The sequence below is a fragment of the Ostrinia nubilalis genome, chromosome 10 (assembly GCF_963855985.1).
Source record: "Ostrinia nubilalis chromosome 10, ilOstNubi1.1, whole genome shotgun sequence".
NCBI lineage: Eukaryota > Metazoa > Arthropoda > Insecta > Lepidoptera > Crambidae > Ostrinia > Ostrinia nubilalis.
In genome coordinates, this window is record NC_087097.1 from 8067014 (window position 1) to 8087506 (window position 20493).

At 35.6% G+C, this 20493-nt stretch overlaps 1 protein-coding gene across 3 annotated transcripts in view; it reads right to left on the minus strand.

The window, feature by feature from the left end:
* Positions 1–20493, minus strand: part of LOC135075097 (serine/arginine repetitive matrix protein 1) — a 131027-nt gene that overhangs the window by 90946 nt on the left and 19588 nt on the right. Inside the window, exons 1-4 of one of the 3 annotated variants that reach the window (XM_063969435.1) lie at positions 15651–15772; positions 806–1169; positions 454–490; positions 191–360 (exon numbers count right to left, since the gene is read on the minus strand). In XM_063969435.1, the coding sequence (XP_063825505.1) occupies positions 191–360; positions 454–490; positions 806–928 (330 nt within the window). In that variant the 5' untranslated portion in view covers positions 929–1169; positions 15651–15772. Of the gene's footprint in view, positions 1–190; positions 361–453; positions 491–805; positions 1186–15650; positions 15773–16401; positions 16508–20493 lie in introns of those variants that run through there. The other 2 variants (XM_063969436.1, XM_063969434.1) reach the window with 2 other exon arrangements.

A 20493-nucleotide genomic window follows, 5' to 3' on the forward strand; every position in this document is an offset into this window, starting at 1 on the left:
TTCTTGGGAGTGTTAGGAGTGGGTTCAACACAATAGTCCAGTGTTCGACGGAAATTGAAGTTACCATGATTCAAGAGGACAAACCTGAATTTCAGGAACCATAAGTAGATGCAAATACATAAATAGTCTAAATTAATTTCGTAAGGCAGCAGATTTCAACAGAACCTCTAATAAATCTGATATTGCTTGCCTCAGTTTGCTGCAGATTGGTGGTGTGAGTATCCTCATTGACTGAAGTGGATATCTTGGGCCCGGAGTCCTTCAGGATCCTGCCATCTTCCAGAAGCAGCTCACGCTTGACCCGCGTCGCGATCTGACGAGTCGTCGTCACCTCGCTCGTCTTGCGAGTCACCCATTCTTCTGCAAAATAAAATAAAATATTAATAAGGAAAGCCAATTTATATCTAAATAATAATAATAATTACATAAGGACTTAATAAAATGAGGTCTCACCTTCTTTGGTTGTTGCTATCGTATCCCCAGGCTCTGCCTGCGAACAAAGAAAAATTTCATTGAAAAACTGAGTCATAATTATTTTTCCAGCGTGGAATAATGTCCAATGTGTAGGTACATAGGTTCCGAATTTTTAACCGACTTCATTATTTTACAAGAATTTTACTTTTCACTTCGTTTAGGAACCTAAATTCAGTTTGATAGTGATGACAAATAAGAAAATGGTGAAAACCTAATTAAAATTTATAAAAACAATTAATTTTTTTTTAATCTGAAAAACTTAATGTTTTCCGACCATCCAACAAAAATGTGACTAGGCTGTTTATTTTGCAATAACAACGCCATCTCTTACCGGGTAGTCAAATCTTTCAAGCGTGCTTTGAACGTGCTCTGACGGTTCGGACATGAAACGAAGTAGTACCCGCGGCCGCCGCTTGATGGCGCCATGATTACCGAGCGGGAAAACTGTCACCATGAAAATACATAAAACACTGCGCTAGGCGGGAAATTTTCACGTTATCACACGTTTGTAAAAAATATCCATTGCACTTTTTATACACTAATTTTTAGTTTTTTCATAAAGTATATTACACCTAACACACACACGCGTCACACATTTAACTGATAGTTATTGATATATTGATGTACTTCATAATATCGCAGGAAATAGTCATTAAATTGAAAATCGTGCGCTCTAACTCCTTGTTGGTAATTGACTAAAGGAAAATGAATAGTTGGCTGTAATATAAGTAATGATTGGTCGGATTATCATTGCGTTTTGGTTTGCGTTACTGTAATAACTCGATGAGTATTCTGATTGTATGCCGAGGCTTCCGCTGGGACCGTAAGTCCGACACAAAGCAAGGGTACGTAGTACAAAGAACTCTACATAAAACTTTATATACTCAAGAATATAAACAGTAATACTGTAAGACATATAAAAACTGACTGATTAATTTCTTGAAATCAATAACCTTAGGCAAGCAATTTTAACCGCCCACCGTTACGAGTTTTTTAAAAACGCCATTGGACACTATTCGTTTTATTTCCAAATATTTTCACTTTATTAACATATTTTCCTAGTCAATAAATCTGAGGAATTCAAAGTTATTATTACTAAATTCCACTGAGGCATGCATAAATCACATTTGTTATACAAACTGTAGGAAAGTTTTCCATTTTACGTGCGCTCCCGAGGGGGGAGAAAACCTAAACGTGATTGTTCGACCGATTCCGTTATGTAAGTGTATTAGTTGCCGGTTTACTATGTGGTTTTTATCGATTTACTGAATATTAAATGATTTATCGTTTCAAATCGATTTCAAATATTCATTTAGGTATTACAACTTCAACTAAGTGTTACTCTCAGTTATGGCCTGCACAAACTCACGCCCGTATTCACAACATTACTATGAGATCTCACAGTGCGCGTGGACGCACAGGGGTACACACGAACCAGTCACAGAACTCTATTCAACGCTGTGCGTTCGATTTGTTGCTTCACTTAAGCAAGCATCGTTTGTGAATACGGGCGTCAAAATACCTAAATCAAATAAATAAGCTAAGTAACTTACGATAATTTAAATCAATGATTGATATCCAAAAAAATAGGTAAATTACTCAGAAGCATTATAATAGTCATTAGTGTCTGTTCATAAGAAATATACGACTTAATAGCATACAATATTGCATAACATTGTATTAGTAAACTTACGAGTATAAAATTCAAATTAATAGCATAGCTACTCGCAAAAAAAAGTGCTTCGATTAATTAAAAAGGAAAATCCAGCAATTCCACAATCGTATAACCCTAAAAAGTCAGTCACCTGTTCCACTTGTCACATTGGAACACTCCTCACGCAGTCGTGAGTGACAAATTGTTGCGTTACATGGATTTATCGCCATGATGTCATGTGTTGACGTTATCGGATCAAGCGAGGCACATCTAACGCTAGGGATGCTGAGAATTTACTCTTACGCTACGAAGGTAACTTGCGTAACATTAATTTTGCGTATTATTAATTTACGCTGGTGTCACCACAGTTGTAGCAGTTGTAGCTGTTGTTATCAGAATCTACGCCTTTATTATTTTCATTTATAATTTTGATAACACTTTATAATCTAAAGATTTGACTGAAAAACTTGAGTGAGAGACTGCAAAACTTCATTGTAAAAGCGATTTTTAAAAGCTTAGGCTGGGTTCTTACTTTGTGGTATGGTACCTTACTTGAACTTTAACAAACGTTAAAAATCTGTCAAAATCCATACAAAAAACACCGTATATGTAGTTACGGTTAAAGTTATTTAGGTGGTGCTACCAAATGGTGTTACTCAGCCTAAATAGCAAACAATGAGTTACTTTTAAGACTTTTTATAATAGATATTTACTTTTTACTTAGGTATAAAATAGTGTAAACAAGTAAGTAAATCATTTTTACTTTTGACTTTTCCGACCATAAATGTGTACCTACATCACTATTGCCGCGAGAGGGCGCCGCAAAAACAGACGACTTGATCGATGGTTGATTGATTGGCATGATGTTCTCTGTGGTGTAGAGAAAAAACTTAACAATGACAAATTATAATCTTCATCTTTGTGTCATGAGCTAAACATCTTTTCTACCACTCAAAAAGCATTTTTGCGCGAAATTGTGAACAGCTGCGCCAGATAAAGTTTTTAATCAAAGGAATAATCTATATTTATAAAAGCGAAAGGTCACTGATTGATTTTTTTTTATGCATAACAAGGCAGTTATTTGACCACAATCGCACTCATCATTATTTGACTCACTCATCACGAAATCTCAGAAACAACAAGTGCTAGGAGTCTCAAATTTTGCCTGGGGGTTCCTTTTAGAATGAAGGTGCTCACTAAGAACGGATTTTACGAAACTCCATCCCTAAAACGGGGTCTAAGCGTACGAAATCGCGGGCGGCCGCTTGTTATTCAATATATTCAAGACTACCACAGTCTAAATAAACTGGTGAAGGTTTCAACAAATAGGTATATTTGCGCAGGTATGTTTACGGATCATTTATTCTGAATTGCTTCCGATCAAAAAATAATACTAATGTTGGATGCCTGATAAGATGTTTAATGCTCTATTGGTGCCTCTAAATTACAAAATTATTACATTATGCGCTCGGCACTGTAATTAAAAGCGCACATTGTACACAGTATGCCATCAAAAGGGCGCGACCTTGTAAGCGACACGAGGCCGGTCGTTGTACAAAGTAACTACTGCAAAGCGCGAATGCAGCGATTTAATTTGCATGTGGTAGCAGGCCTGTTCATCTCCGCGAGTTTACATCGAAAACAAAACACGCACGATGGCCCACCTACAGGATACTATTCGACAAGGCCTCACATACGAGCGAACATTGACTCACGCACGCGTATTCTTGTGTATGATGGAAGAAACAGAGAGAACAGAAGACACTGAGAGCTAAATAATTAGTTAATATTATTCATGATAATTCATGCTAAATCATGTATTTCCTCCGCCATTTTCCGCAGTTTGGCACCTCACGTCACATCATTTTACCGAAGTCAGCCCTATAGCTTCGGCGCAGTGCCGATCACTGACGTTTGTCAACAAAATGGTGCTTGACTCTTAAGACAGGCTAAATTACACCATATTGTTATTGACATTGAGCATACATTTTTTTAAATACCTTCGCGAAGTAAAACTTCTGTACGTAGTACTTATTATTATTCTGTGGTGGTAGTGACATTACTAGAATAAATACTCATAATACGAAAAAAAACTTTTGCTATCAGAGGTATGGAGGTCACATGCGGTCAAAACTCTTTGGCCAGGTCACTAAGAATTTTTTCTTTTTTCTCGTTCAGTTTCGATTGTCTTTTGTTTTTACTTGTAAATATCACTAACTAATTCAGTAATGTTATACCTAATATTTACAATATTTGATTAATCATTATCTATTAAAAAACCTGGACACAATATTATGTGACAGTCAACAGCACCTCAACAGTTTATTTCTTCTTACATTTTTGTTAATAAGTAGTATAATATTTTGAGATGCTACAGAATTATAGAGATTACCTGATGCTACGTCCACTTTCAAGAGTCATCATAAAGAAAGGAAATGCGGTAAATACACCCCAATATAAAGTAGGCACTAGCTTTACCCATCCAGCTTGATCGGAAGATGATGACAATGATAATGATCTTAATGGTACACAAGCCAAGACATGTCATATCAGTAATTACTAATTATGTTCCCTATACACAAAGGGCGCGCCCTTGCAAGCGACGCGAGGCCACTGCAAGCGATGCACACCGATGTGCATCGCTAATCGGGTCACGGCTATCGAACAATTGGCTCAGTTACAGATGAACACAATATACGACGTATCTGCATTATCTTAAAGCTGTTCACTCAGCCTTCACAACCGTGACCACTGAAAATCCGGCCTGAACTAACACAACTGTTTTAAAATTGGATTTTTTCATCCATACTACTTATTATTATTCTGTGTCTATAGCTAGAAGGATCGTGTGTTTTTTAATTTGTAAAGGACTTCGCTTTCGCAAACGAAACAAGGTTAAATTAAGCTTACATTGTTTGTAAACCATCATTGTAATCGTTCGTTAATATAAAATCACATAGTCCAAACCAATGGTCTGTTTTCCCTATACCCATGCAATAAGGGTCAAAATAGCCATCAGTGTACTTGGCAGTTATAGCCTGGGGCCAGTGCAAAAGCTTTCAATATTACCCGCCCAATTATGCGAGCTATTCAATTAATATCCCAATGTTAAGCGAAACAACGGACCTTGGCTATTAAACACCAGCGCCGCTTGCGGCGGAATCAGGAACTATCTATGTTGCACATCAATTTCGACCACACATCTAGGGCTACCACAAAATAATAATGTCCTGGACAATTTAACAGAGCAACTCAAAATTTCACTTCATATTCTGTAATCATTATGCGTAACGAACGCAAAAGAAGAGAACTACCGAAGAATTACCGCTGATACAACTATTTAATTCAGTTAATAGCAGGCCAACAATGATTCAAACTTTTCAAAATAATATTAGCTCGCTTCAGAATCCGCTGAACGAATTTAAAGTTGTGGATTGAATTAAACCACTGCATGTCTGTTTGCGCTCTACATTTCCAGCTCATAACATTATTTGTGGTTAACCTACATGGTGAGTCTGAAACAATGCGATGTTTTAGGACGGAGTTCACGTACAATACAATATTTAGACGTCCACTAATAGGGAGTATCGCCTTGTATGAACCGTTCACAATGGACGCTATCGGCCCATCTCGCCGGAGTCAGGCCTGATAGGGCCTTCGTCTACATGCTTGCTAGCAATATACACTGTTAAGGTGAAATTCTTGTCAAATAACTGTAAAATTATGTGAGAAAGGCAGAATAAAATATTACAAACACTCTTTAGAGCGTTTTGTAGTCATAAAAGAAGTGCCAAGGACATTACAGTATCAATATGTGGGAAAAATATTCTAGCGTGAACTACAAAAGGTGATGAAATAAGGTGAAAGTGCCTCTATATCTATTGATCATTTCCATTAGTTAACAGATGCTAATTTGCGAGCAAAATTAACGCATTCGTAGCGTAGTTAACATAAACGTAGATGCGTAGCGTTTAAAATCGACTACGAATCTGCTACGAGTTTGACGTGTGTCAATCACACGCGCTACATTCATCTACGAAAAATTATGATTGCATCAAACGTTTTTAAGATACCGTTTGTTACCACTTTGTAGTTAATAGATCGTATGATATCTTGTGAAGTAGTGGACAATAGGCCTAATTTAATACACCGGAGGCGGCGTTACAGCCCACAAACATCGGATCATGAGCTGACAAGCTTTTTTCATACAAGTCAATCGGGTACAGCAAACAATATAGAGTGACAAATGGATTTATGCAAGACATGACATAAGAATGAACTGACAGGTTTGGTGGGACGGATCTTCGGTCTGATCGCACATCACGCGTCAATAAGATGAATACATTGTAAAGAATAATGGATCGAGTATCCTTATCATGTATCTACAGCAAACACTTGGGGCAAACGTTTGAACCCATGTAAATGAACCTTTATGTATTGTTAAGTAAAGTCCGTCGGTGATCTTACTCTACAAATTCTGTCCAATCATTATTCGTCGCTTTGATGATATAATTTCTCGGAAAGTAACAAAATAAAACGATAAGGAATTTAACACTTATGTTTAACACTTACTGTTTACTACACAAAAAATAGATTGATGTGATGTAACAAATAATTAAATTACTTATTTTTTTGGCTCGGGTAAATTTTGCTAAAAAGATACTGATATTTTTTATTATTAATACATCATCGGTAGTGTAAGGCGATAATTAATGTGACACACCGAACGTATTTTTGTAACAGTAAAAAGTTGTTCGATTAACGAGCGTATCTCTTCCGTAAGTATTTGAAACGGCGATTTATTTTGCTTTTTTCTTCCAAAAAAACAAAGTGAAATGGCCGTACGTTCCAGTACCAGTCTAGGCCGAAAATAATATCATTTACAAAACTTGCCCCAAAGGTCGCGCACAAATATGGCCGGGTGGATGACCATAAAAGATAGCGGCAAAACGAAACTGAAATTAGCTCTGCCTTGACTGGCAAAGGTCGAGAACTTACTCCATTAACTCGAAGTCATGGGTATATTTCATTTCATAACTTTATTTAAGTATCAATCGGCACGAACCAGCGATCATAAGTATATAATTTTCTTATCAAGATAATTAATTTATGTGCCGAAGCTGAATAATATAATAACTATACATCAATAAGGGCTCTATTTCACCGGGACACCATGGCGGCGCAACCAGTCACCGCTACCAACAAAATGTATACAGCTTTGCGCAACCAAACGGACACCAGGTGAGTAACTCTCTATAGAGTTGTATACATTTTGTTGGTAGCCGGCGACATGTTGCGCCGCCATGGTGTCCCGGTGAAATATAGGGCTAATAATCATGTTAATCTTTGTGGCCCAATTATAGGACCTAGTCGAGTCAAAAAGCTTTTTTCTCACTAGATAATATTTCTTTAAGTATTAATTCCCTGTACGAAATATAAGTAGTTTTACAGGATTAATGAAAAATATGTACAAGCATGTACTTAGGTACTTGTACTACGGAACCCTTCAAGTATAGGTCTGATTCGAACTTGGTGTTTTAATGCTGCTAATTATAGCTTAAATAATCTATATAATCTAAATTATTAGAATCCAATTAGGGAAAAACAAATCGCCGATCAGTTTAATTGTATAAATAAAGTGTTCCATTTACAAGTATCAAGCCAATTTCTAGCTTCAAACTTTTCAGAGCGTATTAGTGACTTGTTTGTGGACAACAAATACTTTAATGAATAAGGAAATAATGATCAAAAGAAATCAATTCAATAATAACAGAATCGTTGACATCGTGGGTGGACGAACTGTTGGCAGTTCGTTTACATAGGTATTATTTTATTGTTATAATATTTCATACATGTTCATTTTTATTTCGTGATTATTATTTCAAACATCAATCATTAAAAAACAATGATTACGTCTCAACATATCCAAAGAGAAACTGTGGGCTAATTCAAATGCATTTGTCGAGAGTAGAAATCGTCTGTCAAATAATTTTCTAGTAATCAATTTTGAACTGATTGTTAAGGTAATACAGTTGAAAATTGAATATCAAAGCCAGACTACGCCTAATGTCAGATCAGCCGATGGTAGATGCCAAATTTCCAATATCGCGTACGAAGACGGAGAACTTTGTCAATATAGTGGTACATAAGGGTCATAATTAGTGGATGCCGACGATTTTCGCGCTGTCATCTCAACGACTGCCCACCCTTCTGATTAGAAAAGAAATCGTATCAGAATCACAATAACAATAGTGCAGAAGTGCCTAAAATAACTTCAAATCACATACAAAATGCTCGCGTTAATAACAACGTTTTATCAGTCTCATTAAACGAATCAGTATTAGTTTGACAATTACGATCTTAGCAGGCCCCCCGAGATATCTGCTTCTGCTCCTCTTACTTGCTCGCAATCAACTAAATGAGGTTGTGATAGGAACAACATTTACCTGTTAATTATGTAGGTACTTACGCCCCGTTGCCTAATTTAGATTTAAAATTGAGCGCGCTCATGCTAAAAATCATAGCAATAGGCATAAGTAGAAAATGAGCATGCTCAAGCTAAGTATCTCAATTCAGAAACCGAGTATCTATTAGTGAATAGTATGTTAGTTCAAGACATCACGTCTAATAGCAGATTCATGGAGAAGTATTAGGATATACCTCAGATCATAGAAAGAGAATAGATATGAAGTCGCGCGTAACTACAACGAGAACCAGTGTCCCCACATTTCCCCCACCACAGCTCCCACACACACATTCAACTGTGTAAAAACAAAGCGACTGAGAGTCTACGACAACATGTGCAACCGGCTTAAAAGTGCTGTGATTGGCCAGAAGGCGTGCCTTATGGCCAATCAATGGCCGCGTGACGTGACGCACACTTTGAAAAAAGCAATTAGAGAGAAGAAAGATAAAATGGAGTCGATAAGATATCGATACTTTAAATCCTCGGGGCAAGGCTCGAAATTGGTTTAAAAAATGCTTGTATGAAAACCTTTTTATTATTATACGTTATTATTATGTTCTTTAACGATTTTTGCATAAAGGAGTCAGTTCCATTTTGTATGGACGAAAAACTCAGAATCAATTATTGGGACTAAATGAAGTTACCTTATATTAATTTACCCCAACCAAAGCTCAATGTCGTTATCGATGGAGTATAGAAGTTATAGACTGACAAAGTTTGTATGAAAAGTCATGGGTTAAGTAGGTACTTGCGATTTTTACCAGTATTTACAATATTGGTAATATATTATTATTTACTTTAATAATAATAACAGGATCACTGTAATTATTATTAACTACTATCGCGCATTAACTTTTTAATTATGGCGAAATTCGTACCGCCTATGTTTATCAAAAATAATGCCTATATTAGGCTTTCAACTAGCTCTTATAGTAATTACATAGTTGACAGTTACAAATCCCTTCTACTATTGTTATTGTTTTTGTAAAAACTTAAAAATCGCAAGCAACTCATGATTTTTTCATTCAAAATTAGAAAATAGAAAATAATAATTTACTTCTATTTATCGATAATAGGAAACCGTATTAGAACACGAGCCCTGCACTATGTTACGACCGGCACATGCGGCCGTACTGTGTATTTTCACGCGTCAGTGGATATCGGAAGAAATAAAATACATTGCGCAGTAGTTACGCATGACATAAAGTGGTTGCTAACTAAATCGTCAATGTACAACGTGTTTGAATTTTTATCACCACTAATTTCGATATCGCAGTAAATGTCACGGCACTGAATTCGTTCGTAAAAATGTTTAGTTTTTTTTATTTATAAGCAAAATACCAATGGATTTGCAATACTTACATGTGGTAAATGACTTCATTGTTCCTGTAGTTCTTCGTTTCACTTATGTTATTGCACGTTACGACGCATTATCCAACAATATCGGAGAACATTTCCTCAGTACGACTGAATCGCGACTAACCTGGCGTCGCGGGCGATGTTCGTTTCTGGGCATATCGCGGAGACACGCGCCACGCCCCCGTTTCACATCTATTCCCTTCTATGATCTGAGGGATATACTTACCAAAGTACTAAAAAAAGAAAAACATGAAATATTTATTAATATTCCATTGCGTTTGTTATTGTTTATATTGGAAATGGTTTCTATTGCATAACAAAGCGGCGTCATTTCTAACCGCGCTCGAAACTGAGAGTTCTGAGGAGTAGTAACTGGCCCATTGACCGGCGGCCGACCCTTCGCGCAAGGCCGTTCACTTGCCGTACTCTACTGCTCCGTCATAGACCAGATATTGGTAGTACAGAATATACAGTCAATAAAAGATGCTTTAACTGGTAGAATACCAGTTGCGGCAATCCTTAACGCGTAAATTTTAACAATCCAAATTATGAGACAGTACGCGTCTGATTAGGACTATAACCACAGCTAGTAATTTCAAAACGTAAAATTCAAGTCTACAATGTACATTCCGTGAGTTCTGAAATCGAAATTAGACTTCCAAATTAACGAAATAATTATAGCCCCAAATAACTCTATGTTGGAACTCTACTTGTTACTTACGCGCAACTTATTTTTTAAATATCTGGTAATTTCAATCAACACGCCGGACTAACAGCAAAGAATATAGTATGTCATCAACCTCAAACGCTTCACTTTCACAATCCTCAGTATTGAGGAAAAGAGAACTAGTAATTACTTCAAAAAGCGATTATTTGATAACGAACTCTACATTAAGCACCGCTGTCAGGGTCTGCGGACTTTCTTGCCTAAGATCTACGTTATCCTATACCCTTCTGAATTTAGGTACTCTACTGCATTGAGAGGTGCACTAACCAAAGTACTACCCAACTCTAGCACTTTCGAGTACCCTGAACCGGCTTAAACGTACTTATGAATTCAATACTTCTAATCTCTACAAGTAAATTGGTCTTAGAATGATTAAATCTAAATCAAAACTAATGCAACCACTAGCAGAACGATGAAAATATTCGCATACAAAATTAAACGACTAAAGACTAAAAAGTAATCAAAGCTAAGAAAAAAGAATCTCACGATATAAACAATTAAATAAAATGCCTGTACAAATTATCCAGGAAAATAAAAATAATTACCTACAATTAATCGCACATGACGAATGATATAAATCAAATAAATTTCTCTTCGTGTTGCAAAGAATAAATCTAGAAATCAACCAATTACACTAATAATAGTAATGTACCTACTACATATTAATAGCAAAAAGACGAGTTTGCCAATCAAAATTGGGCATATCAAAAAGAAATAAAAATTACTGTTATTAGCGAATATTACATAATTTGATTGATTACATAAAAACCGCGTAAATACTTTAGCGAGGAACGAAGCATGATTTCATTTTAGCTATTCACTAGACTTGTAGAAATCATTAATAGATTAATAGATTTGCCGTAAATCATTCAGAGTTAATGACTTTGGAACTCATAAATATCATTTACCTACTCACAAGGAAAATCATTAGTTAAAAAAATACAAAAAAAAACAATGCATTCTCTGAAAGACAATCGAAATAATTGATCAATCTCCAGGAATCGGTTCAAATATTACAATGATCATACAGGTATGAATGATCATAAAGAAAAATAAACCTAATAAACAGTGGAAAGGATAGTCGTCGGACTTGAGTCCGACTCGACTCGTAAAGAAAGTGGTGCTATGTGGAGCGGTGACCGACCGTTTGACCCGGGCAAGGTCGCCGGTGTTTACCACGATGGGCCGAGTCGTGTCGTGTCCACTTGCTAAGACCCTGGCAGTACAAGCTACACACTTATAGTTGTTTATGTACAGACGATAGGACAGCATACCCCTACACTGTAGCATCTTACGCCCGTATTCACTAACATTACTATGAGGTCTCACAGTGCACGTGGATGCACAGGGTGACACAGGAATCAATCACAGAGCTCTATCCAACGCTGTGCGTTTGATTTGCCGCTTCACCTAGGCAAGCATCGTTTGTGAATACGGGCGTTATATGAATACATCACTGGTTTTTACGCCGAAATTAAAGATGGTACTGGATGAAACCAAATTATAGTTGATGATTACGAATTAAGATGATGAATCGATAATACAATGTAACATGCAGTTAATCAATTACACATTACTGATTTATTTGCGATAAATAAGTAGGTAAATACGTATCTGCTATTAATTTCAAAACTAACTAGTTTGCTCCGCATTAGTAAGTGATGATTACTAAAAATGTAGGTTAGTTGTTTATCAAACTAAATAAAATCTTGTTTGGACCAATTCTGATTAATTAAGTGAGATTGAAATGTTGGAAAAATTCATTAGCATTAATTTTAAAAAGCTGAACTATGACTAATGTTCTGGCCAATTTAAAAACAGTGTAAACTCTTGCATCATTATTACCAATAACTTATCAAGCAATGTATAAAAATAAGTAGAGCAGACCGGGTACATAGTCTTATACAATTTGGAAGCGGTTATGTACAGCACTCGTGGGCTTGTATATTAACTTAAAGTCCTCAAGTATGAATCATTGTCCATCTTATTATACGAAAACTCAATTACGAGTAGGTACATTAAGATCTGCCAAGCCGTATTGGACACAATAAAACGACCTTCCCTTTTCAGCGTTATCAAGCTGGCAAGGATCGTGCGCAAACGCATGGCGTCCAGCCCGCAACGGCAACAATGCTTTATAATGTGTTATTGTGCTCATATTATAAATAGACCCGATACGTGTCCGATCAAGCATGCTTTGTTTGATTCACGTAACGTATGCGTATGCGTGCAATGGTTACGTTTGCCCACCTCCTTTTTTTGTTTCAACATTTCCTGGTGGAGTCGATATGATCCTGTCCATTTTGTATGAAAAAGACACTAATTTGACAGCGCTTATTGTTTGTTAATTATGAAAAACTGTGAATAACGGACTTGTAAACATTTGGCTTTTTGAATAAATAAATAAAATAATATCAGTTAATAATGTTTTCAGAATAATTTTGTTTAGATCTCCAAAATATGACTACTTATACGGTGACCAAAAAAGTTCCTAAGCATACAAATTTAAAACAATCATAACTCGAAACATGGGGGTGATTCGGGAAGCCCTAGTGATGCTACGGCTTGACACTATTTAATCATTTTTGGGACATCCTGTATAATCATAGGTTCCTATTCAAAAGTTCTACAATGACCTACGCAGTCAATCAACATCGTTACACGTACTGAATGCTGTTATTAAATTGAAGTCATAGTATGGTAACTTGGTAACATATCTACAGTTGCTGAGCGACCGCGTCCAGTCGGGTCGGGTGACACGGCCGGTGAGTCAGGCAAGGCGATCCCACTTACAAGGCCCCAAACATACAGGGTGTATAATGATAGACGAAAAATTAAAATAGGTAAATCATTATTAAGATTCTTGGGTTCTGTTAAAAATAAAAGATAAATAACTAGTCTAGTAGTTAGCGAACTTGATGATATAAGAATCTTGATTTCGTTGTTCACTCGTAAATGTAGAGACGTCGCCATATCAATCTAAGATATCATCATAACTGTAGCATTCTATGTTGTTGGAATAGGTAATTTTTTAGCCTGATGTACTGGCAACTAAACAAACAGATTCCGAAGTGCCAAAATGATTGAGGCTTATAGGCTCTTCTTGAAAGAATACTCAAAACTGATTGACCTTCAAAATACGCAAATAGAAACAGAATATTTAAAATCATCTCAATCGCTTTGATTTGATCTGCGCAACACACCAAATGAAGTCCTTTCATGAATCTTAAAATATTTTTACAAATACGTTTGTAAAACCGCCGCGAAGGGGAATGACCACTTTGACGGAGATATGACATCTGTCTCAATAAAAATGCCACCAACTTCGAAGATATCGAATATCGATTGAAAACAGACACAAAAACTCGAGACAAAAACCAACAAGATTTAATGAAAAGCAATTATGTCGAGACCAATTTAAAATTTTAAGTAGCCAGAATTATAAATAAACATATCGATAATTTTGTTCGTGTAAAGGTAAATATTTTTAAAGATAGAGTGAAACTTGTAATAACAGAATGTCGCGGAGTAGCTCGTAAAGTAAATCTTAATTTAACGATAGCGACGAGATGTCGTTATCCATTGCTCTATATTCCAAGGGACAACAAGAGTGCTACTCGGATCTATCTCAATCCGAATCCAAGCTTTCGCTGATCGGTTCAGCCACGTGTTACTAGGAGCCCTTTGCCAGCAGCTTTTATAGGTATTATGACTTTCCTCATTATTACGGCTTACTACCATTTGAGCCCTGTCCCTTTTGGTGAAGAATTTTGAAATCAATTTATATCTACATAATCTAAATATCTCCCGACTCTATAATCTGAAGCAGTTTATTCCTTTTGGAATAGAAGAAACTGCTATACCAGGAAAAATCACAAATTCATGTTTGAACGTCTAGTTCATAATAACATTCATAATCATAATCATCACTTCATTTTAGCCTTGACTTCAAGAGGGAAACCCTTTCAGGTTTAAATGAAGGATGTCCCCACGTTTGGACAAACGGGCTAGGAAAGCCTGATTGTTTCCTGTTCGCATAATCATTTTTACGCCATCCACAGGAAGAATAGAGATTTTGAAGAAAATATAGACGGTATAAACTCACCAGAAGTCTCCTAGTGAGATTTCTAAGCCCTTTACCATAAAGGACGGCCGCAGCGTAGAAATGCGGTAGTTCGGAATTCACATAACGCTCCCACGACGCAAGGTGAACCGGCTATTCTTAAATCGTCGTTGTACCGAACAGTGAACGTTACGTAACGATCCGACGACAATTACTATGTGTGTACAAAAACCAAGGCACTGTTAATGAGAAAATTCAATGGAAAAACATAGAACATGCACAATAATGACACCATGACACTTCGGATCTGCAGGGAATTCAGAATTTTATTACGTGTTTTATATTACTTATTCGCTTTCCTTTCACATTACGTTCAGATATTCTGTTTTCACAAGAAAATTACATTTGGTAAGTATTGTCTATTCCTAGTGGATTTGAATAGAGCCAATCCAAAATGTTAATTGTAATGTAGAGACAATTAGTTTTTAAATGGGTTTTAAAGTCTTTAGTACTTTTGAGTTAATGACAGGTCAAACGTAATGGTAGCACTTAGTTCAGTTTTGTTTCACCAGTTAAGTTTTGTTGCTTGTTTTTGAGTTTCCCTACGTTTCTAACCACTCTGATTCACCTATCGTGAGAAACTGAAACATCGGATATTCAATCGACTTTAATTAGATCGTTCTCAATAATATAATCAAGGTCTTCACACAAAGAGAACCGTTTTACTAGATAATGATTTACCGTTTTTCTACTATTCTTAAAAATCACGTATAAATCGGTTTCGAAAATCGTTTTCGTTTCGTTTATTTTATTTTATCTGCAGAAGACACTGTAAAAATTAACAAAACAATTTTTATCACTGTATCACGAATGTGTAATCACTCGAAACAAACACAAAATTTCACACTTTTGTCATTTACACAAAACGTGTACTGCGTCGGATTTGTTCACTTTTTAAATTGCTTTTTTTATACGAATATCGTATCAAATGCATTCGCTAGAAGGCCGGTCCGTCGGATGCTGGGAATCGCGTTACACTACCAAGCTATTGTATGCAGGTGGATTGTACTATACGTCCATTTGGCTTATTATGGCCATTTTCCATTCACGCAGTGGGGCAATAGCAGCGGCGAGTCTGCGTGATGCTGTGCTGAAGGTACGAATAGTTTCGGCAACGTACGCGCAAATCCCGTGTCAAGGCGATAATGAATTAGCATAACAAATCGATGTTGATCGTTAGAGATGCGCCTAAACTAACCGTTTTGAAATTAGAAACGTTTTCACGCATTGTTGTTTCTTCATATAACTGAAACATGAATATTTCACGCCCGATCGTGTTGAAATCAACTGTTGAAACATGCATTGAACAAAATAGTGTTTAAATTAACTAACCATAAAGAATTCAAGCCAAATAATTGCAAAATAACGGAAAATGCACTTTAATTTTGTTTGAATAACTTCACGGAATTTGAGCAATTATTTTGTCTTAGTACTTACATTGAATTTTTTTATACTACTTAAACGATTGTAGCGATCTGTGGTAGCGATGATATTATCTCATTAGACATTTTTCCACTTTTATAAGCATACCACACCTCTACAATTTTGTCAAAGATTAAGACTCAAACTGTGTACAGATAAATCAAATAGGTACTTACAGAAGCAAGTGCTTCTTGGTATGTAGCGGGCTGAAGCGGGGGCGACGCGGGGGGCGTCTCGCGGGATAGAGCGGCTGCCGGCATGTCAACACATCACTACACGACACTGTAAATAAATAAAAGAAAATTAATATTTACATACAAAATCATACTGGTTACTACTGAGATCTGTAACTAAAACCGAAGAGAGGAGAATGAATCTGAATAGTTATTTTATGCAGCTTTAAATGTCTAACATGGCTCATGGCCTCATGGCTTAATGAACACCTAACAAAATATCTTTAACAAGGGCTTTTGACTTTATCACTAGGTAGTTACTCTCATAAATTGAAAAAAATTGATGAAAGTTTGTAAGCATTGGGGAAAAACCTAGATCTTTCAGGTCAAACCCTTACCTAAATCTCACTGAGACTTCAAATATATTAACACCTTCAAAGATTGTTTACGAGAAAGTAACGTCGTCTTTGATTTTTCTGCGTCTTATTTATTCTTTCTCTGTTAAACTACAAGCAATTCAAACTGATCTAAGCCCTATCAACACATTAATATTTCATAATTTCAATCATCGGATTAATATGTTTAATACGAAACCTGTTTCAAGCCAGTCCCTTCACTTATAAGTTGTTCTCGTCATAGAAATCTGAATTCATTTCGGAAGAAGGACAGGTGTGTCATAAAGATTTAGATGTGATATGTGAGAGATTGCCTACAAGTGCAAACATCCGATTGTCTTGTAGAAAGTTCGCAGCTTAGAGAAAGGTAAGGTGTGAAAAGCCACGAAGGTTGGTACTCTAATTATCATAATATTTGGACTGTTGGTTCTGAGCAACACTTAATAGAGCTCTAACCAAACAATAATTGACTGTACCTGTAAGGCACTTGAAAGGTACATAGGAATGACATTATCATACTATTAATAGCAATTTAGGCCAAAACAATCAAAAAATATTATTAAGTCGCAATATTATTTTAATTAGACTATCATCATTTTCAAAGAGAACTATACCTACGTAATTGATAAACCAAACAAGAAGACAAGGAAAAATTATCTCTTGGCATGAATGAAGTGATACGAACGATATTATGTTACTTTACGAACCCAGCAAATTCAGACAGTTTCACGTTTTACCGTGCCGTGGTAAAATGGCGTGAGTTGCTTTATGAAAATGTTGGAATGCCAAGTCATTTTTTGATTGAGAGAAGACGAATCTATTCAGTGGTTAGAATAGAGTAAGATAGCAGAAAATATGCATTTTCCTGTGCATGATAAAAATATGCATTTTCTATTTATATTTTTCATAGATGACACTACGGTCCAGCGGCCCGCACTACGCTACATCGCGTCATCCAGCAATAAAAACAATTTTATCGACACGTCCTACTTACTAACAGTAGTTAATCTAACGACATTCAGGTATGTTTTTCACGTGTGTGGTATATTTTATGAGTTATAATGTGATCGTAAGCGTAACCGTGCAGCACAGATTTTATGATGATAGTAAAGAAACGTTTCTTTTTAATAAAAACATCGAAATATAACCCACCGTTAATGTTAAAGACTCGTATAATTATTTTTAGTATTCTAACTCTTAAAAGGATCGACTGAAATAAGAAATAAATGTCTATGGTTATTTTTAAAGCTAAGCCGCCATAGTTAAATGATAGAATAATGACGAGCGCTATTATTCGTAATTTATGTCGAATAAGCAGGTAATCCCATTCGGAATGTGGGCCACCCACTGTGTAGAGACGCTCAATGAACAAGTATCGAAATAATATCGATAGATTATACGTTACTACGTAACACTGATAACAAAAGCAGAGGCGAAAATCTCCCGAGTTTGAGTTGTTATCTAATAAGTAAAGGACATTGTCAGAAACCGCCTTAGATTCCTGGGCACAGCAGTAAAGTATCAAAATTAATCTCTTACTTTTTGAATACTTAAATATTAATTAGATTGTAACGGACACTTGAGGATTAGAAAATGAAATAATAAAAGTCTTTTATATGTATTCCATAATACTATGACGACATCCGGACATTTTAGGGCGTGGCCTGCTCCATATCCTATGAAGTTCCATAATTTGTGTCGATAAAATCTATGTAAAATCGGCACAAGGCAATGCCGTACTTCATTGTTAGGAATCCATGTAATAGTGATGTTGACTGCGGTCATCATAGACAATAAGATACCGATCTTGTAAATAAAATAAATCGTCCAAATTGCTACAGTATAACTAGATTTTAATTAAAAGTTAAAAATATATTGCACGATACTACAAGAAGCTATCTAATGTGTCCAACTGGTCGAAGGTCATGAATAAAATAAAAAGAATTGTGATCATAACACTGATATACAGGGTGGAAACGTTAAGTGATCTCACTCGATTATTTCTAAACTATACAAGATATCGAAAAACTGATTACTGATTCTGAAAGTGCTTTACGAGCTCTTTCAAACGATATCAGTAATAGGTTACAGAATTAACTGGATCTATCCGAAAATTCAATGTTTTCAGCCTCCATACTAAATGTATGCCACTATGGCAGCCACACAATATTGGAAGTGTTATTTTTTTTATTTTAAATAATAAACACTTAAAATTAATTCGTGAATTGCATTCTCATTTAAAATTATTCACGGAAAACATTGGTTTTAGGCTTTACTTGCTATAATATTAACAAGACATGAGTGCTATGATTGTGGCAGTATTAAATGTATGGAAGCTGAAAACATTGATTTTCGAATAGATCCAGTTTATTTTATAACTTATTATTGGTACCATTGGATAGAGCACGTGAAGCACTTTCAGGATCAGTTACCAGTTTTTGGATATCTTGTATAGTTTTTAATATTATGAGGTTTTACTAAATGTATGAAGGCTGGAAACATTGAATTTTCAGATAGATCCAATTGATTATGTAACCTATTATTGGTACCGTTGGATAGAGCTCATGAAGCACTTTTAGGATCAGTAAGCAGTTTTTGGATATCTTGTATAGTTTAGAAATAATCGAGTGAGATCACTTATCGTTTCCACCCTGTAGACAATGACAACAATATGGGATCATCTTTAATATATCTGTAACAGTTTCAAAATCCGATGAAAAATCCAATGCCGCTTAAAGTGAGAGAAATGTCTAAAGTTCTAATAGAATTGAAAGTTTTATTCGCTCAAAATGCTTATAACAATAATTGGTAATACATTTCAAATATTAAGTACCTTTATAATGTATCGATAGAACCAAAATGATGTCCTCTCAGCTTGGAAAGGGAAAACCCAGGATTGGGGGAGCGCTTCAGGCAATTTTCAGAACATTTCATAGGTAGTAGTAAATAATATTTATTTTATTATTAAAATTGAATATTTTGATATTGATAAAATTGAATATATCTTTCGATTCAAATTCCGAATATTTTTCAATCGATAATAATAATCGAGAATTATTAATAATATTCAATTAAAAGTTGTTCAATCCCTAGTCATGCATAGACTAAGACGGTAACCATGGAGATAGTTAGTTTGGTAAGTCACGTGTTAAATGTCAAGAGTGGAAAGTAAACATAGGATTCATGTTATTTATTTACGTGCAAAATGTAAGTAAGTAAATCATAAAAGTGGAACGCCGAGCTATTTCCAAAACCCGTCCAATATTATAATACAATTTGGCTGCGACAACTACAATACAGAACATCTCCCAAATCGATGTGCATAAAATAATATAATACAATACTAGTAAGTAAGAGGTTATGATAACAATATTGCTATTAATAAGTTTATAGAATTGGTCCGCCAGGAATAATTGTTCTTACATAAAGATTTGTGTCATTTAGAACCTAGAAAGTATTTTTTCGGCACTGTTGATCTAACGGCGAACAATGTATGGAGAACGAACATTGTCCTTTACGTTATTAAGATTAATGAGAGTATTATAGTAGAGTTTGAACGTCTCAATAAGAGACGGTTCGAACTTACCCATATTTAGAAGATTTCCATCATTCTATCCCAGTTTACAAACCAATAAATAAACAGAAAAAATATTTAGATCTGGATTACCCGAGCATTCCCACTCAATTTTACTTGCCAATT